A 22,552-nucleotide genomic window follows, 5' to 3' on the forward strand; every position below is an offset into this window, starting at 1 on the left:
CCCAAATTACCAAAATGCGTGCTCTTCAGTAAGTCAGTGCTGTGTTGATGTTTTTAATTGCTGCAATGACAGCACTTGTCTTGAAAGAGGGAAGGAAGCCTTTTGTTGTTGTGACTCATCTCATTTGATAAAGGTCTGGGATGCTCTTGAATATGCAATGCAAACAGAAGAAAAAAAAAAAGAGAAGTTCCCTTGTGAGGCATCGCTTTGCTCCCTAAAAGGAGGCTGGCTGAAGAACTGGAAGAAGGACTAGAGAGCTATAGTCAGTGCTGTCAGAATCTCAAGCTGACGGTCTTTTCCTCAGGGGCCTTGCTGGCAAGTGATCATGGTTTCTCCTGTTTCTGAATCAGGCTTCTGTAGCGGATGGCTCTGAAGAGTGATCTGAATTGGCTGCTTTGAAGTTAAGGGTGGTTTGGGTGGTTTGAGGGAAGGGGAGGGTGATGTATATGAGTGTGCTTTAATTGAAACGAGCAACTACTGCTTGACATGTGAACTAGTTAGTAAATCAAAAAGGTTATTGTCTGGGTCTGTTGGGAGTAGGTGTGTGTTGTGTTTTTTTTTTTTTTTTGGCAGCAGCTCCAGTGCAGGGGTGGAGAAAGAGGGGCCATGTGGAGATGCCCCTTCCTGCTTTCCTCTCATGCCTGTAACCTCTGCTTGTGTTTTGGCTGCCCTCAGGGGGATTGATTTCTTGTTTGAGGTGCATTGGAACATAACTGAGCAAGGTTTGTGGATTTGAGCTTTGTGTGGGAATGCAGAGGGTCACAAATGGTTTAACAACATGGCTTTGCTGTCTTTAACATGAAAGGTACTAATATTGTCTCTGTGAAATGCAAGCACTTTTCCTTAGAAAATATTTCCTTAAGGAAAAAAAAGACTTAAATACAGTTTTTTCTTCTGCAGGACTACTTTCTAGTTTATGGTTTGCTTTCTAAAAGAAATACTGAATGTTCTGACATTGAGCCAATCATAAGAGATTTGCACAGGGATATTGGTTAAAATAGGGGGAGTTTGTTTTTTTTTCTCCTTTGAACTGCAGGAAGCAAAGCTATATTTTCATACTTCTGAGCAGATGCTGCCTTGTTGCTGCTTCCATGTTTTCCCCATGTCTGCATGTCTGGTCCTGCTGCCGTTACATATGCCAGGCAAAAGTCTGGTTCCATCTGAGCCCCTGGTCAGCCCAAAACGGTGATGGGGGAGCAGCAGGGAGCTGCAGGAGGACTACAGGCAGTGTACTGTGGCATTCCTCAATGCTGCTCTTGTTCTTCCTGCTCTTCTGCTTTAGCAGTTAATGCATGTGGCGGTGGTCCGGAAAGTAAGGCTGTGAACATCCTGAGTTAGCTAAAAAGTGCAGCTGTGCCAGCCAGCACTGTGCTTCCCTTTGGGCTGCACCTGGAAATATTTCAAGTCGAAAATGTGTTTGTAGTCTTAAAACCACTTGAAGGATGTAAGTCCACTTTCTGCAATACCTACTGCTATGTCTTTGGTATCATTGGGGAATTACTTGTAAAGCCAATTAGACACTGCAGCATCTGAATTGGCAAATCTTGACATTATAAATGTCAGCAAAACAAATTGTTTTTGCAGAATGTATGCATGCATTTCTGAATCTCTCATATGTAACTTCGGAAATATGCTGACTGCTCAGTACAGTTACTATTCAAAGGAGATATGGTATTAGTTAATTAGAATACAGGCTAAGCCAAAAGAAATTTTAAGTGATTAGTTGATGTAATGAAGGATACTGGGAGGATGGGGGCGGGGGGACTAACGGGTAGAATCCAAACATTTAAAATTCATTAGCTATGTATGGATTTTTCCAAGTGTGCTCTCACTGGTTTTGACCTGCTGATACTGTTTTTGCTAGATTTACATTGTAGTACTTAACTAAAGTGTATGAGTATTTTTCAGGCAATAGTAACATGCATTGGTGACTTGCATCATGTGTATCATTTGTAGTAGAATGAATGATTTCATTATGTTCATGGTTATGTTCATGTTGAATTAGTATTAATGCTATAAAAAAATCAAAAACATATAACAAACACAACAAACATATAACAAATAACAACAAAGCCTGTTCTTAAATCTGCTAGAGTAATTTAAGTTTTTCATGTGGTACTAGTCTTTATTTTTCTTATTTTAGAAGCTTATTTTTCTTTAGTTTGGGGTTTTTATTGATAAAATGTAATACTTAGCATTTGGATCATAACAGGTATCTGACATGCAAATAGTATAAAAAGAGAAAACGAAATCCTAATGTTTCATTCATAGACAACAGGCAGTAAAATATCCTTTAGAAGAAGGATAATCATTTTACTCTTAAAGTTGTATCTATCTTTGATTGTAAAGCTTGGAAATCTTCAGGATTGACGTGTTGAATTCATATTTACTCTTTTAAAAAAAAAAATAGATAATGGGTGAGGTGATGTTCAGGCACAGGAGGATATGTTGACTCTTACATAGTGTAAAGTTCTCTGCTGCTGTTACTGTTTCTGTTATAGACAATAATATGGAGAAAGCTGTAGGCACCAGAAGTTGGAGTTATGCAAACAAGTCTATTGAGTATGAGCTGTAACATCTGCAGAACTACTCTGACACTCTCAAAGCTTCACTCAGATCACTTTGACCTTGGTAGCGGTTCTTGTGGAGGCATACATAACCTCCTTCGAAGAGGATGAAAGATTTTTCACCCATCTGTTGAAGGACTCTTTTGTCCTTTAATCTTTCTTATATTTTTATTTTGTGTCATCTCAGTTCTTTTCAGTCATGTTTGAAAGCAACTTAGATGAAAGCAAGTTTTGTTTTTGCTGCTTATGAAGAATGGTAGTCTTGAGGATTCAAGATGAATGTAAAGTATCTTATGTTAAATCACGTTAACACCAGATGAACCAAGTGAGTTCTTGGAGAGGAAGAGAAGAGAGGGGAAAAAACAAAGAAATAAATGTTTAACTCTATGCAAATGTAACTGCAGAAAGAGGCACACTATGAAAGTGATAATGTTAACTGCAGATTCATAAATTCACATATCTCAGGTTGGCATTGAGTATCATGGAGTTTGTAAATTAATGTCAGAGCTAATAGAAAAATACTTGTTATTGTGCTAATTACTAGTAGAGTATTTATTTTCTGATGGCCATTGCGTTGTCTCCTGTAAGACACTGTCCTCATTCACTGTTCACCCTTCCTTTGCATCTGTTCCCGTTCATCTCTCTTCACTTACTGTGTTCCCCAAACGTCCTCTGAGTAGCAATGCGGAGCTCGTAGATTGGAGGACCAGCAAGAAGTCAAGCAAAAAAAAAGCCATTTTTCATGTTGCCAGAAGCCAGATGGTTGGATGGAGCAGGGCTGCTTAGAAGCCTTGAGCACCCATAATTGATATCCCTGACTTAATGTGGTTTTATTGCTGTCACTGACCATGCTGCTTGTAGCAACAGTCAGCACTTACGGAGACATGAGGCTGAGCCAGATGTAATTTGCTGAACAGTCTAAATTGAACAGTTCCAGCTGCCTACCTCATCTCACTCAGCTCAGCACAAGGTCTCAATCCTGACGTGCAGTTCTTTTGCTATCTGGAGGCTGCACGTGTTTAATTCTAACATTATCTTTTTGCTTAAATTGCTTCAATATTGTGAATAGACCTTTTGGAACAGTGTACTTCTAAAATCTACCAGAGAATCCTGTAGTTGAGTCTTTTTCAAGACAAATTTTAGTGGGAGCACTCTGTAAACATGAAACAAGGTGTTAAACAGTTTTGAGAATATTACTTTTAAACTAGCATCAAGACAGATTAGGAGGCATTCTGACTTTCTATAGAAACATTTTTCTTGTGTTCAGTTTATGACTGAAAAGACAGTTCTAAGACTTGCCTGAAAATTAATGTTATGATATGACATCATAGTTACAGAAATGGAGATGTGGCTGGTCTTTAAAAGCTTTGATGTTCTTTGTCCATGCAAATAACATACTTCAAACTAGTTCCCTTACTGTGGTGTTCTGTATTGAGTTGCTTTTGGTTTATCCTGTGTGAATCTTCAGTTCATCAAAGTGAGGATGTGAGAGTAATGGGAGGATGGGGGGGGAAGGCCTTTGGGTTTTAATTTATTGATGTATATTTATATCTGTATAACTAATGATCTTGCTGTCTTTGCCTATTTACCTTAGGGAGAAAGAAGATGATTATTCAGCATTAAGTATACATGTCAAGTTTGAAACAAGTAGGGGGAACATCCGCCTAGCCAGGAAAGAAACTCCCTGCCCAATACAGGGGGGTTGAAACTAGATGATCTTTAAGGTTCCTTCCAACCTAAGCCATTCTATGAGTCTATGAAATTGGAAAAAAAAAACAAACAAATAAAAAGCAGTTTATTATCAATGCTTAAATGATTCTGAAGAACAAGCTGAAAGATCAATAAAATAGAAAACCAACAACTGAAAAAAAAAAAGAGCAGTACAGACTCACAGAATGGTTTAGATTGAAGGGACCTCTGGAGTTCATTTGGTCCATCCAGCTGGAGTCTGAACCAAGCGATGGTCTGGGGTCAGGTTGTGAATTGATTCCAGGAGCGTTATGACTCTTCCTGACCTTCATAGATTTTCCCACCCCTCCCAAGTGACCCAGAAGATTTCATTTAATCTTTTAATAAACTGGATTTCACTTAATCTTTTAGTAAACTGGATAGCAGTTTTTTTTATTTCCCATGTGAGGGAAGGATAAATGACTGAGATGCATTGCTATAGAAGTGACTAGTGAATATGTAAGATAAACAGATAAGGTAAACTCCTATCCCATGAGAGTGCAAACTGCTTTTCTGCAGGTTGGCGTGACTGCTGTCTTTTCTTACCATTCCTGTTAATTTTGGCTTCAAATTCCTACTACGATTTATTGTACTACTGCACCAAGGAGTCAGCTCCAAGGGGAGAGCCATCTCCATCAGCCTCGGGTGGCACAAGCTGTGCTGCTCACTTGCTCACCCAGTCTTTCCCAGCAATCTTGGTAGGAGAGCAGGCATTAGTTTCTCCTGCTCTCTCGTCATTTCTTGCTGTTTTATACTGCTGAAGCTGACTGCTCTGTTCTCTTGGAAAACGTATCTATTAAAAGTTTCTCCTGAGAATTAAGAGGAAAAACAAGTTTTGAAGTATATTTCAGGTGTAAAGAAGGCTATGAAACAGAAAAAAAGTTCAAAGGAATGAAACAAGGAGAATTGTGTGTGTAAACGTATATAATTTTTGTTCTTCAGAAGATGAAAGGACACACCTCAATCAGCGTGTCCAGAACAAGACCTGTAGAATCCACCTGCACTAACTTTCTCTCCTAAGCTTTAATTAGCCATCACCACAAATAGTATCCTAACTCTATTTTGATTGTACTTCATCTAAACACAGCAAAAAATTGCCATTAACCACCCCCTTTTAGCCATCGCAAGCCTTGACTGAATTTGACTGTAACCGTGGAGCTGGAAGGTTCTCCTCCCATTCAGTACCTTTAGGCACCATTCTCTTGTGCACGTGAACATGCTTAAAAAACCATAAATGCAGGGTTTTCAACAAAGAACTAGTTGTGTTGCACTAGTAAAGATATGAAGTGCTAAGATGACTAGACTGTGTCAGGCAGGCTACACTTTCCACTGAGCGTTAGGAAAAAGAAAACTCTTGGCAGTGGTGATGTGCTATATGTGAGTTTACAGCTCCACTGGAAAACTTCTAGAGGTGTCTAAATAGAAAATCAGAGTGCAGGTTTACTGGTATCCTCTAATTTGTTGTTTAGGACAAATACAGCTGATTAATGTTCTGTCTGTCCGGTCTTAAAAATGCACAGTTTGAGCATTGATCATATTTTCCAGATGCATTGAGAATGACCTTCCCAAACATCTTAAAATGGTGATCTGCTGAAAAAAACCCTCAAGTATCTGGTGTAACAGATACAAACCATTTGGACATCAAAGCCTGACTCCTATTCTGGCCCTTTAGAGTGTAATCTGCCAATAGGGAGGCTTTCCTTCTGGTTACTGATTTAATAGCCTGTTTGCAGTTAAAACTAGATGATGTTATAATTGATTTAATGGCAATTTAGGTGTGTTCACTATTTTCACTTTCACTGTTTGTTTCATTTTTTGCCAGTGTAATTCTTAGAGAAGGATTCCATTTAAACCCTCAGGCTCAGCTATGTCATGCATCAGATCCACTGCTTTCCTTTTTATTAATGTTAAGTTTAGAGGACTTATGAAATTGGGAGACATGATTCGTGCTTTTTAATATTTCCAAGAAGTATGAAAACCTTCCATATTCTTACTGATGTATTGCTGCTGTTAAAAAGGCAGGAAAGCAGAAATATTTTTGTCAGAGGAGTACCAAGATGCAGAAGAATGCTTTATGAGCTGTTGCAGCAAACCTGGTGATTGCTTGCTGGAGCACCTGCAGAGGGTCTCAGTCAAGTTCCTGTTTTGGCCCCACATCCTCGGTCTCATTTTTGTTTAATTTTCTTGGTTTTCAGCAAAGTATCGGACACTGAAAATGAGGAACAAATTGTTTCAATTAAGTGTTGATTCTTGAATATGAATGGTGGTATCTAGCTGTGTGTGACAGCAGTAGGTAGGAAAGTCATGAACTAAAGGTTTGAGGTGGAAACACTTTCAGGCTCTTTGTATTTTAAATAAATAAATAAAGCCACTGATAGGAGAACACTGGCTTTGGAGTCCCTTTTTCTCTTTTCTGAAAACATCAACTTCTTTCTTCTTCCCCAACACCCAGCAGCAGCTACAGAAGTAATCCTACTTCACTTGCCAGGCTCTTGCTGGTGAGGAGATAGAAACTGAGAGACCTTGTCTGTTTTCCTGTCTTTTGCTGGTTTATGAAATAAAGAGAAAGTTTTTGCTCATGACCTGAAGAGCCATCCTGTTGTTCTACCTTCTGATAGGGAACTAGACAAAAGCATCCTAGGCTGGCTGCTCAGCATCTTTATTGATTAAACGACCTCCTGAAGTTGCTATCATTGGCTAGAACGTTTGAAGAATAAATGATGACCGAGATTCATGAGTAATCTCATCCTGTGAGATGATGCCTGGGGTTTTGGGTAATACCTTTAATCTTCTGTTTCTTACCTGCAAAACAGATGTAGTGGTGCTCCTTGCTTTATGAAGACTGGAGATGTGTAGGTGAGTCATGCTGAGGAAATACCAAACCAGGGGAAGGAGGAACCCCTTCCTCTGCAAATAAAAAGATAAAAGACTTTAGGGAAGGAACAGCAGGGAAGCGGACTTTGGTAGAAGTTCACTGTGCTGAACGTAAGCTGTATCAGCCGCTTGGGAAGCTGAGGACACCAGCAGGGAGGTGGGAGAGACGTTGAAACTGTTGTGAATGTTATAAATGGCTATGAATAACAGCTGAAAAATAGGGGAGGCACACTGAGGTGGAAATCTAAAGCTGAATGGTGGCAGATACTCAGGAATACACCAGAACTGAGAACAAATATTATTATTATTATTTATTTGAAAAAAACTTCCAGAAGAAACTGCTATAAATTTGTTTTTTCTTAATGATCATGAATGATGTAGACTTTTAATTTTAGGTAATCTTGCTTTGCTGCTACCGTGTGGACAAATGCGTGATTTTTGCCATAACTAACCTTTGATTTCTTGTTTAATAACAAATGGGATAATATAAGCCTTTAACTTTTCTGATACAGGCTGTAAATAGCAGTGAAGGTATATCAGGGATCAGAACACGATTTTCTCACTTGGCTTTCAGCGAAAAAATAAGACAAGGTTGTAAAGAGAACTTAACCTCAATTTTATTGCTATACATGTTTGAAAATACAAGCAAATGAAGGCTCACCTATATTATTGTATGATTAGCATAATCAGAACTATTGATGCTAAAAATGAATCAAATCTCCTCAGCTATAAAGAGAATATTAAGATACGGCTGTTTAATACAGTAGATTTTTTTCCTTCCTGGATGGAACAAACAGTTATGACATTCCTGTCAAGTTTTTAGAAGTCTTGTAAGAAAGTCAAAAACATTTCAAGCACATGCCATTTGGCAGGAAAACAGACCTTTTTCTAGATCGGTGCTGCTTGCTGTCTTGGAAGAGAAGGCAGAACATCATTTTAATGTGACACCTCAGTGCATGTTTTTGTGCTCAATTATCCTTTACCCTTTCACAGAGCTTTCAAGGGTCAAGTGTTCAGGGCCAATGGAGAAACTTCTGAGCGTAGAAACCATTTTGTTTGAACCAGTCACTAGAAATAGCTTCTAATATTTTAATCCAACAGCGAACAGAAACCCCTAGTGAAGAAAGGGAGGTATGGAGTAATTTCATGCAATAATAACATAAGGAACTCTTTTAATACAGAACATTACAATGATACTGAAAATAAGAGGCAAATAGTGACGGTAGCAGTCGTAGTAACAGGCAGAGGATTTGATGCCTGTTGATGTGAATTACCCTGACATAAATCTTGCAGTGGCACCTTAGAGGAGCTTCCAATCTGCTGCTTGGCCATTTTCGGAAGCCGTTACGTAGCAAGAGGAGCTATAGAGCAAATAAGAATCAGTCTTTTAAAGCTCTGCCATATGTTTAAGAAAAGTTTTTCAGCTGGTTCATGCCAGATTACTTTCTGGTCTTTATGTTGCCAGGAATGATCTATCAGTAGAGAGACCATGAATTGGACCTTTTAAGGCTTCATCACGTTTCTCATTTTTAAGGTTCACTGTGTAAGGAGATCATTTGGCACGTTATTTAATGAGTCAAGGCAGCTATGGGTATATGTAATGAGAGGAAATACGTTTTCACCACATTTTACTGAATGTGATAAAACATTTGTCCTGCATCAACATTAGACGTGCTAGCGCTCTGACTATATGCCAGCTTTAAAATGGGACAGACTCATTCCTTGTCATGATGTTTTGTGCTAAAAATGCTTGGGAGGGGGGATGGTGTGATAGCTCTTTCTGCCTTTAAAATTTATAAGAATAGCCTTTGACTGCAGCTATGGGAAAACAAGATCTAAATTTAGTTAATAACCTATGCAAAATGTTATTGTGGGCCATAGACTGCAGTTTAAAGATAGAAATCTACATGTCTGAATCACTGTTTTCTATATTTCATATATAAAACAAAGATTCATCCTACAGTCCAGTTCTACATCTGTAGCATTGATGCAGAATGGACTTATTTCAACTTTGAGTCTGCAAGTGAATGACAATGACAGTAGTAAGCAACATGTTGAAAAGTACTACTTTTTAGTTCTAATTCATTTTTTGTTGTTTTTAGGAGTTTTTGAATCTTGATAGGAATTACATTGTTATTCTGTAAATAGTGTTTGAAGAGAAAATGAAATCTACATAAAAGCATGGAGTAAATGAGGGAGAGAAAGCAGTCGTCACAGATCATAACCTTATCAGTTGAGGTGACAGTTTCAATTCCATTTGAGTTCTCTCCATTTGTCATCTTTTTATGTTGGATTAAGTAACAGTTTTTGTCACTTTATTCCCATAGCAACCTTATCTTTTTTTTTTGGATGTAAATCTGCTTGTCTCCTATTATCTTTCAAAGCTTGCGCATGAATAGCTTGTGAAGGAGAGGAGTATGGTGAGGAGAGAGATTTTCTGGCACAGAAAATAAGGGAAAAAGTGTTGTATATAAATAATTTTTTAAAAATAAAGCTGTTTGTCGTCTTCAATACGTTTTTCCTTCATGAGAGTTAAGATTTTAACACTGGTTTTGGAGGTTGTCTGGGGAAAAAATCTTTTAAAAATTTTTTGAAGGTCAACATGTACCCCCAGCCAAAACCAGAGACTCAAGGACCTCTCACAGTGTGCCTTATATCTATGAAAAGTGCTATTTTCAGTGAAGATAATTCTGAACTTGCCATGATTTGGGTCCTTTGGAATGCCTGAAGAGCAAGCTGTGTGCAGGGAGATGTTTGGTGCTATACGGGGTCCATGGTTTGCGTTCATCACTACTGCCTCCAAGCCTTTTTGGCCAGTTAGCTAACAGGAGAGCATGGCTGCTGACAACATAGTTATTTTATTGTCTTCGTTTTCTGTGCTGGGTGTGTTGCACAGACCTGTTCTGGTACTGTTGATGCCTTGGATATTGACAGCTGTTTTATTGGGAAGCTATATTTTGTCCAGCCTTGACAATCTCCAAGGTTAATAGAAAATGTAATGCAGCTAAAAACTTGGCCATATAATAATGTTTCTTCTAGTTCTTTCACTTCTTTTTTTTTTTTTTTTAGAAGAGACTAAACTTATACTGCAAAAATTATGTAGCTAACATGGAGCTGAACAGTTTTATTAAAATGATTAACAATGAAGTTTAGCTTCTGTATATTAGATGTAAAATGCTATTAAAAGGGCAGTACCCTTAACGTTCATTTAGCACAAGGCACAACTGGGGAATGAGGAGAATGCAAAATTAAATGTACAAAAAATCCCTGAAGCTGCTTATGAAACTTATATATTTCATGCCAAAAAAAAAAAAATCAGAACTGAAATGTGGTGGCTAAGCAGGTGCCACTGCTAGTCATCAGGGCTTTTTGGGGAGGAAGCAAATTCCCTGGGCTGCTTTGCAAAGCTGGGGTACAGTGCATTGCTTTGATTTCAGCTGCCACTTAATAGCATAGGAACCTGCAAACTGTGAAGTTTGGATCTAGATTGGAGTTTCACCATCATTTATAGTAAACATAATATTTCTCAGAATGCAAAGCAAATGAGGAAACAGTTCCTTGACCAGGATGGAGAAGCTGTTGGTGCACAGCTGAAGACCACGACAGGTGAAATCAGCCCCAAACACGGACACATGTCCAGTACTTGCAGGCACAGCGCCTGGCTTAACAAAGCAATTCAGAACTTTAATTGCATCTCTTTATCTGTCAGCCTTGGTTCTGCTGATGTCATTTAAAGCTGCGTTTCTGTGAACACGAAGACTTGTGATCTTTTTTCATTGAATTTCACAGCCGTTCTTGCAAGTGAATGGAGATTACCATTTCTGTGAAGTTCTTGTTTTATGTTGAAAACTGAATTTTGTCTGGAGATGGCCCTTTAGTTTGACTGAAATTTTAGCTTGGGTTCAGAGGAAAGGATGAGCCAAAAGTGCACGTGCTTTATGTATAGCATTAGCTGTATTTTGGGCATGTCCTGCGGCTCTGTGCTATATTTGAAGAGCTGATGGCCTTATTTTTGTGAGGGGTGGTGGGATGGCTGATGTCCTTGGCTAGTTTCTGCCCGCACCATAGTGGCAGTACTGTGGTGCCACTGCACGAAGAACCGGGACGTGGTGGAATTACTTGGCATTGCCATGTACTATACTGTCTTGAGTGATGAGATGGCAGAGGTGAGGAAGGCCCCACCCTGCTGTACTTTGTCTAAATTGAAAAGAAAATGTCAGAAAAGTTCTGAATAGAAGTTTTACAAGAGACTAATGACTTGGGCATTATTTGCCCCCAGGGAAAGCAAAAAACATTCCCATTTTAATTTTGGCAGATAATTTTTTTCTCCAATTAATAATGGTGACTTTCCCTAGATTTTTTGTACTTTGGGACTATTCTTAAATCTCTGCATTATGGCTTCTTTGGAAAACAGCTTACATGCACTGAAAACCAAAGAATCATCACTAGGGAAAACATTTCATCCCTTGTTTTGTTTGTCAGAATTATCCTAATGGAGTCTTGTAAGCTCATGTAGCACACTACAGATAATATTAAGATAATGTGTAAAAACATCTAAATTGCATTAATACCATATTAAGGGCACGGTATAAAGCCCATTGAAGTTGATAGGAATGTTCAGTAGGAATTTAATGCTTCAATCTTTCAACTAAGTTGTAAAACCACAGAAAATCAAGCGCTAAAAATGTTTCAGTCTATAAACACATCTCTGTTACCTCTGTCATACTTGATTCACCCTTTTTTTGACTAATCAAATGGTTGGATTGGAGTTTCCTCAAACTGAAATTAATACTCCAAAAAAAAAAAAATTTAAGTGTCCTGCACACATTTTACAGCAACAAAATCTCACATAGAGGAGAAAAAAAGTGTTGCTAAAAGTCTGTGTAATGAGTGCAGCTGTCTTACTTATATTCACAATCTACCAAATTCCACCAACACTAAATGAATATATAAATATACATTACATTTTAACCTCAAGCAACCCGTGGTTGAAACACATGAAATGTCAGGATTAAGAGGGATTGAGAATACCTTGTAAATGTCTTTGCTTGGGATCTCCTGACTTGAAGCACAGTTGTTGAGGGCTCTGATTTGCTGCCAACCTACCCAGTTTGCCTCCCGAGGTTTATTGTCAGTACAGCTACTGGCTAAGTAAAGGAGATGTTTTAATACTGAAGTGATGGAACTTGCAGAACTATCCCTATTACACTGCATTGCTTGTGTCTTTATCTCCTATCGATAATATATTTACATAATTTACACAGAGTGAGTTGTGGGGAGTGTGACTTTATAGCCAGGGAAATTCTCCATACTTATGAGAAGAGAAGCATTACCTGTTTTTTATTTTCTTCTTATTACCTCTCTCAGCCCTGTGCAGTGAGAGATCTTCATTCTTTTTTATGAAACTGTATTTTTTCAGCCCTCGGCTTTTTATTAAATTGTAGTTAACAATATACTTCTGAGGATTACACCACCCTACACAGAGCAATTTGGCTTACACCGGAGATCAATCTGCACGTCGAGCATCTGTCACTTAAGACTCGGCTCAGATACCAGCAAAAAGATTTGAGGCCCCACTGTGTTTTGGGGGGTTTCTCCGTATGTATATGTCTCAATCTATTAAATTTGATTCCATAGCACTGGGATTGTATTTATTTTCATAAACAGAATCACAGAAGAACAGGGAAGTATTTGCGGGCAGCTTTTTCTCTGCTTCCCCAGCTTCTGTTGTCGAATAGTCTGGTACTGAATGTATTAATCTATGCAGTTGCTTGCTCAGGTGTAATCCCTTGTTCAGCCACATTTATTCATCCACTGAAGGATGTGCACATCGGTACATCATGGCATATTAAAGGTTTACTGCAGCCTGCCACAGCTGTCATCTCTTTGACCCCTCAGTAAACTAAGAGTCTTCCACATAATTTTGCTTTCATTCAAGTGTAATGCCATTACTGCAGAGGCAGATGGAATGCAATTCTCTAAAGGTTCGTCTCATTCCCTTCTCTTCCGAGGAGGTTAACGTGCTCAAATGATCCCTGCATTTTCTTTTTTTCACTTGTTGTTGCTGTGAGAAGAGCAAAGAAGAACGATCTGTTTGCACTAGGTTTTAGGGGATGAAGTAAAGTTGAAAGATGGACTCACCAGTTGGGCAGAAGGCCTCTTTACCACTTGAATTTCAAATGCCTTCACTTGTTTCCTTAGCACGTTTATTTTTTATAGCTTTTTACTAAAAGATTGTACAGATATTTTTTTCTGACACCACTTGCCATGGTAATAAGCAAGTCAAAATTGCCTTATACCAAAAACAGCTAAATAATATTAAAATGTTAGTGTTGTATGGAAGTAACTTCAGTTAAATCGGTGATTTGTCATCTTCGTATTATTTTTTGAGTTATGTTAGTACTTTGCAGGCCTTGGGAGCACCTCCTTTGTACCAGAGCTTGGAACAACCTGGTACATTTAGTATTCGAAGCCACGTAGCTTCTTGATGCTTCCCTGCATTCATCCACAGCTACTCCAGAGGAGGGTGTTGTACAGCAGCGTGCTGGATTCCTGCTGCATTGGGATTGCAGAGCTGTTGGAGAAAAACCATTTGTAGCTGATGGGTTGAAACTGTATCTGTGGACATATACTCTAAGCTCCACCATGTCAGATGGCAACCTTGTGTGTTGCATCCTTGTAACATCACATCTAATGATCTGTATTTTCCTAGTGTTTTTATATTAATGACTTCTACTTTGTTCTAATATTTTATCCAGTAGTGAAGTTAAACAGTCAAATGAGTCAGTAATTTCTTGAGTTTCTTATCTTAGAAACTGGTTCTACAGTGCTGCTGCTTCTCATCTGTTCTCTTCTCTGAACTCTTATTCATGATTTGCTAGGAGGCTTCCTTTCTCACTCCCTGAGTACCAGAGATGTGTATGATGCAGTGCTTCAGATTATTAATATTTGATGTTAACAGTGGAGCTTTGCACTTCCTTATCAGTTGTTCATACTGCTTGGCTTTTCTCCTCTTTGAAAATGGGAGCAAAGTATTCAGCTATTTTTGAAGATCTCATTTTTTAAATATTTCTAAATTTCCTGTCTGCATTTAATGTTATTTCCAGAAGATTTTTTGAATGCTTAGCTTCTTTGGCTAGCAATCTGCCACCTTCCTCCTTAGTTCTGGTATTTCAGAACTTCACCTCTTAATAGCATGTGCTATTATTTTATTTACCCTTTCAACTTTCTGTATAATACCTTTGTTCACTTCTAGTTAAAAGAAACTATGACCTCTCTTTAAGTCAGTTATGTCTTAGCCATCCTGTTTTTTTGTTTTACTCCTAGTTTTTCCGCTGGGGATTCACTGGAATTACTATCTTGTTTCTTTTTAGAAACCTTTATTCCTCACAGTAAATCTTTCATTATTGATAAATTTATCTGCAGATTCCAGTTCTGAGCTCTGTATCTGAACTGTGGGACCCAAACGCTGTTCTGAACTCCCATTCCAAGGGTAAAATCCATTTCTTTTCACATCCCAGTGTCAGTGGGAAGGAGCTGTAGCTCTAGAAGCTGGAGAGGCACTGCTGTGCATTGCAAGTGGGTTTGATTGAAAGCACGACACTTGAGCACAGCATGGTACTTGCCTGCCATAGACCCTGAATTGCATTTGTCACTATATAAGGTGTCAAAGTCAATGAAGTTAGAGTGAACTCTTCTCACAAAACATTGCTTTGTGTAATGAATTTAATTTATTCTAAGTCGTGCTCTCAAGGTTCTCCTGTTCTTCCTCTGGACAGTGGAGTATCAAATACCAGTTGATTTTGAGCAAGACCAAATGTCATTTTATCATCTGTTTACCTCTTTAATTACTTAATAATCATTGTTCATGCTCTCATGAGTCAAAACACGGGATTTGTTATCCACGTGGGGATTAAACTGCTTGATTTTAAATATATCAACCATTTCTCTGACCCAGATATAATAAATACTGAAAGAGGTTTTGTAACCAGACTAATGCCCTGGTGCGCACACCAAAAAGTCCATTTGGGTTTTGTGGAGGATATGAGATGCAGAAGTAGATGTGTGACAAAGCAAACGAAATTTTGGCTTTAATAGCAGTCAGCAGATCTTGTCTTCGGTTCCATGCAGGCTGGCTAGCAGGTATTTGTGTAGAAGGTAGGAACCAAGCAGCTCTGTGGTAGGATAAAAGGCAGTGCTTACAGCACTTAGATTTGAGAGAATAATCTGTGCTATAGGATATTGCTGTCCTTTGAAGAAGAAGGAGCAGCGGGAACTGTTAGAAGATCTGTTTGATCTCCTGGATATTGTGATACAACTTAACTCAATATTAAGCCATTATCAAGCAGGTAGATAACTCACTACCACTGCTGATCTGTGCAGAGTTTTAATTATCACTCCTCCAGTTTATCTGGCACCAACCTTAGGCCTTTGGATGTGGTCCTACAACCAAAATGACATCAGACACCCTTGTGCAGCCACTCGCAAGGCAGGCAGGCAGCATGCAGCCATCAGCTATTGCAAAGCCCGTGCTGCCTTGCCAGGTGCCGTTTGGTTGCTCCCGTGGTATGTGCTCACTCTGGTCTAAATCATTTCTTTTATTGAGAGCTGTGACTCCCATTGATGAGAAGGTACAAGTGTAAGAAAGTTGCTTACAGCGAAAACATATTTCAGCTGAGCTAAGTAGCGCTGTTGCAGCACCTGTAAATAAGTCTCTCTGTGTGTGTTAAAGCAACTGCAAGGCTGTCAGCTCATCGGGCTCTCCTAAATGGCCCACCAGGAACGTGGAGCCACTGCCCAGCACGAGCTGCCATGTATTCATTCCCCACTGCAGCATGCCTTAGGTGCAAAATACTTTGACATCTTCCAGTGAACATTCAGGCTCTCGAAAACTAATTAAATGCGCTCAGCAGCACTTGAGGAAGGGAGAGGTTTCTAGATAAGATAAGAAATTGGCTGCTCTAATAGCTGGAGACTGTTACAAATAATTAACTCACTGTTCTGAGTGGCTCCAAAATGAGACCAGATCACCTTGAGATGGTTTGGGCTGTTCAGGTAGGGTTGACTCCTGGTCTTTGGTTTTGCTGCCTGTAAGCAGCACCTCCGTCACATTCTGCTCCCTGGAGCTTCTCAGAGGAGCTGAGGGTTCAGGTACCTGCAGCATGTCTCTCCTACCATACCGTAGGTATAGAAGGGAAAATCCCTTCCCATGTCTTCCCCTCCCCTGAGTTGGGGTCTCAGCTAAAATTATAATAAGTCATGGCTTAGAAAGAGTCCGAGTGCCTGGCTGGGCTGTTTGGTTTCGTGCAGACTGGAATGGTGACATGGGTTTTGTCTCCCTCTCGTGATGATTACAGCTGGGTTTGGACAGCCTGACACGTGTTCACCTTCACATTTGGTGGAAACTGAGGCTGCCAAAGAAACATTAACTTCACATTGCTTTTTCTGTTGGGCAGCACTCTGTGCCCTTGAAGAAGCCTGCTGGGCAGGACTGAAATGTCGTCGTCCTTGTCAGCTTTCTAGGCAGACCACACGGATTTGGAAGGTGCACAGACCCATGTTTCTGTCAAGGAGAATAGAATCCAGGTCTGGTGACAGCTGAGTAACCATCCATGAGCTTCTTGGGATCCTCAACAAACGGCTCAAGTTAAAAATACAGAACAGCAGCTGGAGCTAGAGGTGAAATACAAGAGCTTCAGGAAAAGAAAATGGTATAGGTGATGTTGCAGTGTTGCCAGGGCAAGTCATGGGTTAAGGTTTGCTTTTTTTTTTTTTTTTTTTTTTTTTTTATTTGGCAAAAGACTAAATAGAGAGTTGTAGTTCACCCTCAGGTGCATGCTCCCTTGGAAGTGCCTGCTAGCTGAGAAGCGGGTGTTGGAGAGACAAGAACAAACAGATGAAGCTACTTCAGCATTTTAATCACAGCAAGAAACGCGTGTCTCAGGGTTGGACAGCTGTTGAGATTTTTACCTTTGGAGAATCTGATCCTCAAAGACGCCGTCTGCAGTCTCCTAAGGCCGGAGGTTTGCTCTGTGAATCTGGAGCAGTCCCTCCCATAAGGACACCACGCTTCCCTCCAGGGGACGTGCTTTTAATTAGCTGTGTGGGAGGTAACTGCTCTTAGCAGCTTTCCGTGTGCATCCTTGGTATTCCTGCAGCTCTGTATCAGCTCATGCGTTTTATAGTGTTTTGCTTAAGCCAGGTACTAGCCGTGTTTTGAGATGAGAACTATAAATATTTTGAAGGTCTGTGAATATTAGGCTTTTACGCAGACAAGTTGGTGCGTTTTTAGGTGTGAAACAACAGCTGTAGTATGACATCTGTTGATAGGACACTTACTCATCTGCTGTATCTGTTATTTGTCATCATTACATCTGTTATAGTCCACATGGCTCTAATCAGAGCCTAGTGGCTTTCTGCCAGGGGCTCTGCACCAAGCAAGGTGGGGAAAGGACAGATTTTGGTTACCCATGTCCTGGTAATAGGGGTGACAACCCAGCTCTGCTCAGTACTGGTTGCTGGAGAATGTCCATTTCTCTAAGGAGGGCTGTAATCTTTAGAAAGATAAAGGAGTGAAGCCAGTGCCAAAATAATAATAAACTCATGTTGTATCAACATGTTCTCAGTACTTAAAAAGAAAAAAATGAAGTGTCACAAGATGTCTTTTATTTATATTTTGAGGAAAGTCAAAATATGGCTGCTTACGCACACAAACAAACCTTCAGGTAATTAAACCTAGATCTGGCAGTGCATTTAGCCATCTGTTTAGCTATTACAATGTGAGTAGCACACGGCTGTAATTCTTCATCAACAATGTGAATAGCCTGATAGTTCAACACTAAACCTAAACCCGCTGTGTGGCCATGAGTAGTTAATGATAGAGGTGCTTTAGAGACAGGATATTTGTAGAGCTTCTTCTAGGAAGGCTTTGGGGGGACAATATTGTTTCATGTGAGAACTCAGCTGTGAGATAATTTGCTTGAGCAAACATTGTTCCCTCCTGAGGTATTTCTTAAATTGCTTGAGTTGCTTTGTTCAGTAAATTTGAGTAAAGGGATAATTCCCAGATAATTTGAAATTTGAGAAAGTATATTTTTGGAAATACTGGAGAATCCTTTTTCCTTCAAAACATGCATTTTCCTTGCAGTGTTGCTTTTTCCAGTTCTTTTCAGTGTATTTTTGCCAATGCAAAATGCCTTTTAAAAAAAGGGGGGGAGGGGGGAAATCTGCTCATCAGATAGCATAGAAGTTGAGTCAACATGTATTGATGTTTCCCTACTGCTCCTTTTCTCTGCTATCTCTGATCTCTTCCTTCTGTTCCATGCAGCCCACAAACCCATCTCATCTCTCTTCCTTCCCTTTTTTCTCCCTTATTTCTGCAGTCTCTTCCGCCTTTTTGTACCCTGGAATTTCATATCCACTTTGATGTATCTGTGCTGATGTGTTTCTAGGTTTTCATGTGTGTTTATGTAACAGAGACTTTGCTTTATGATTCTCACCTAATTGGTGTAACCGTGTTTATTTCCTGTTGCATGTTTTCTGCTGTACCCCAAGTGACTAAGTGGAGCTGAGGAGTGCAAGTGTTCCGTAAATAAGTTTGCTACTGAGAGTTGCTGCTGTTAGAGCCCGCTCAGCGTGCATGACTTGCTGTCAGACACTGGTTGCAATCAACAGACACAACCTGCAGGTCCTCGTCCCTGTCCCACCGGATCTGTGGATAAGTTTGCTGCATTTTATTAGCATTATTTCTGCTGATATGAGATACTGAGCTCCCATATTTAAATGAGCGATGCTCTGGTGCTGTCTGCTCCTGTGCTGTGAAAGTATGCCAGTCATGGGGGAGCTACTCCTCTCATACTAAAATGAGGCTTGAAGAATATTACAGTGTATATGTAACGTATTGTACAGTTACCTTCCTACAGATAAATGTTCTGTAAAATGAAAGTTTATCAATGTGTCATGGCATCAAGAGATTTTGTGGAGCTTGCTGTGAAATTACATGATTTCCCTGTAATACCAGCATGACAAAAATGAAACCATGGAGATAGTTCTCCAGTAGGCAGCAAACTTCTTCTCCAGTGACAAAGCACACAGTTTCTGTGTGCTTTCAGCAATGTTCAGTTTTGTGCTGTTAACGTTTTTCTTTTTTTTTTTTTCCACCTCCCAACAATAATTGATGATTATAGAGATAATTTTTGTTCCCTTTTGCTCCTCCCCACATTATTCTTACAGGCTTGATCTAAAACCCAGTGAAGTCAGCAGAAGGACTGGCTTTCTCCCTGTGCAGCTCTATTGCACTTGTTCCCTGTGCAGTAGCTCTGCAGGCAGTGTGTTCTGGCCAACCGCGCACGTATCCCAGCTCCTTTCTCCTTTCCTAAGCAGACAGAAGTATTTTTAAGGAGCTTAAAATTATGTCAAGTATACATTGAGTTGCTAGTATCTGTCTTGAGGTATAAAATGATCCTGGAAATGCCTTGATAGAGCCAAGTTTGGGATATAGAGTAGCAGGGAATGTCTGTGTGCGTAAGCAATGTAGGTGGTGGGAAAGCACTTTCAAAAAAGAAACAGATTTATCTTATTTTCTCCAGAAGTTGTCACTACCAACGTAGCTATTACAACGTGCTTAGGCTGTTATTCTTGAGAGCTGAGAGATTGGTGTTTCATTTCTTTTTAAATAATGTGACTTGTACCAAGGCGACCTGGTTGTAAATTAGTACTTAATTATGTGCTGACATCGAACAAAGTTCATCATTTAGAATTATATATTGAAGGAAACAGTTAAGATTTGGATTTCTGGCTCATTTGAGGTACTTGAACATCGTACCAGTAGAAAATTATATATAAAATATATTTAACAAGTTCTGCTGCATTGAAGAATGAGTCTAATAAAGTAATGGAATACATATTTTTTCTGTTTGTCAGGGGACACTTTTGTTTGTAGAGCACGAACCATTTTTCTGCAGTTATCAAAACATAGTAGAATTGCTAATAAACGTGTGTTGACAATAAATATCAATTGATCTAAATGTGATTAGATGTTTGGTTGCTTCTGGGCGACATGGAGTTGGAAACCTGGCGGAAATCCTGTTCATCTCCAGGACATCACTTTTTTTTTTCTTTCTAACCTGTTGAGAGCAGGTGAACACATTTTACCTTCTACAACATGCTTTAGGTTCTGTATGCTCTGCCACTCCTAATTTTAAATACCCCTTTATTATAATTATGACAGGTATCAGTGAACTTCTTATTCCAGGGTAGTAGCAGTATAAATGGTACATGTGATACTTTTGCTCCATATTTCTGAAATCTTTCTTAGCATCGTGCTTGAGGCTTGAAACCTGACTGGAGAGAAGCCAATGGGATAGCAAGGTTCTATAGCCTTGCTGTTTGTATGAACAAGAACACATTTGATTATGCTGCCTGAAATGAACAAAAGGCTTTCCAATAAACCTGAATTACACTTTTTTTTGTTGTTGTTCCATTTTATCACAACGGTCTGTGTATTTCAGTTGATGCAACTTCATGTATTAAAGCAATGAGGCAAATGCAGGTATTAGGGGAGCAGAGAGGACAATGCTGTTTCAGGAATCCAAAATGATTCAGTTGCAAACTATAAGCTTTATTGCCTTTTTATACTTTGACATTTAGAATAAAAACATCTGCTTTTCAAGTTACAGTGTTCTAGATTAGTTTTGATTGTTATTTCTTGTAAAATCTGATTCTATAACCTTTTTACCAAACTATTTTCAGTGTTAAGATTAGAGATTTTACCTGACCAAGTTACGTAATAAAGCTGCTTGTTTCCTACTGGAATGATAACATTTCAAATGAAAGGAAATAAAAGTGGGCCATAACAAACGCAAGGAACAATTTAAAAAATGTAGGCAAGCGAAGCTAATTAAAACACTTAATTTCAGTGTTTTTGATAAAGTAGACAAAACCTTTGTACAAATCCAGTGACGAATAAGAACATCCATCTATCAATAGATAAAATGCAGACATACATTGCTTGACACAGGACAGTGGGCTATTGCCATCCTGTGTTGTGCTGGGGTGCAATAGAAAGTTACGGGAAGAGAGAGGAGAACCAAGGCCAGATGGGAGATGAAGCAAAGCAAACACCCCTTCTCCCCACTTTTTGGTCAGTAAATATTGGATGATCAGTGCCTCCTGCAGAGCTTCTCCAGCCGGGAGCTCCTTGTCCAGAGGTGACACAAGGCACAGCCATTGCTGCTTCCGAAGGAGGAGGCAGCGGCCTACTCTGGGCCTTTCCTCGTCTTGCATAGCACTGCACAGAAACATGCTGAAAAGCGCGTTGTTTTGTGATTCACCACTTCCAGAAGACTTCCCAAAGTCATCCTCTGTCCTGTTCTTACCTTCATTCCTTGTTTCCAGCTGTGTTTGACCTATTAAGACATTTGTGGGATAAGAGCCCATCATTTCAGAGAAACAATTCAATTTGTAAAAGAAAAGCATTTCCATTATTTTCCCACATTTTACAGTATTTTGTTTACCCCATCAGTTTTATGGGAACTTAATATTCCTTGCCATTGATTTCATTCAATTGCGTTTGGTTTTGTAAGAAGACACAGCACTACTCCCTCATGTTACTGCGTTGGGGCTACTGGCTTTATTTAAATATATCTCCTGCTGTTCCACAGAGAAAGTCTGGCTTTGACCTTTATAATGCTTTGAATTATGCTACAGAGACCCCTGAAAATCAGACCAGAATCTTGTATGTTAGCAAGAAACGCTTTTCAAGGTCAGAGGCTTGGACTTTGTTGCATAATACTAATAGATGATGTTGGTGCTATTTTCCGTGGTAATTTATAATTATTTTTGAAGTGCCAGCAGCCAGTGTTGGTGATCACGAAGGTATCTAAATGAATTAAGTGATGATATTTCTGCAGCTGTCTGATTAGTCTGGTACTTCAAGCGCTCTGCAAGGTGCAACTGAGAACTTCCTGCTAATTAACGAAAAATCACTCTTTCATTGTAATAGGGCTCATATTCTTTGTATTCTGATGGATTCTGCTTGCCTCGTGTTTCCCAAAAAAATATTCCCCCATGACAGCAATCTTCACCTGCAATCAGTGATGAATACCTGCTGCAGCCCAAAACTGCAGCAGATCAGACTGGGTCACAGCAGGGTGCCGGCGGGGTCACACCGTGCGCGTCGGAGCACGCGTTCCCCACGTCGCTCCCTTCCCACTTGCACCAGCCTAGTCCCGTGGTGTGTTGGACACAGAGACAGCTGTGTTTCTAAAGAGCTGCATTTGCAATAAACGAACGTACACGCTCAGAAAGCAGTGATGAACTAGTTCATATTAATTACAGAAGCAATACATAAGATTTACGACTTGTAGCGGTTGTGTGTAAGGGGG

General features: G+C 39.5%; 1 protein-coding gene across 4 annotated transcripts in view; it reads left to right on the forward strand.

Moving 5' to 3' along the window:
- CNTN3 (contactin 3) overlaps positions 1–22,552 on the forward strand; it is a 98,670-nt gene that overhangs the window by 25,036 nt on the left and 51,082 nt on the right. Inside the window, exon 1 of one of the 4 annotated variants that reach the window (XM_084530868.1) lies at positions 616–722. The exons of the other annotated variants lie outside the window; for them this stretch is intronic. Coding sequence (XP_084386994.1) covers positions 638–722 — 85 coding nt within the window. The 5' untranslated portion in view covers positions 616–637. Of the gene's footprint in view, positions 1–615; positions 723–22,552 lie in introns of those variants that run through there. 4 annotated transcript variants of the gene reach the window in all.

The sequence above is a fragment of the Aythya ferina genome (genome assembly GCF_964211825.1).
Source record: "Aythya ferina genome assembly, chromosome: 10".
NCBI lineage: Eukaryota > Metazoa > Chordata > Aves > Anseriformes > Anatidae > Aythya > Aythya ferina.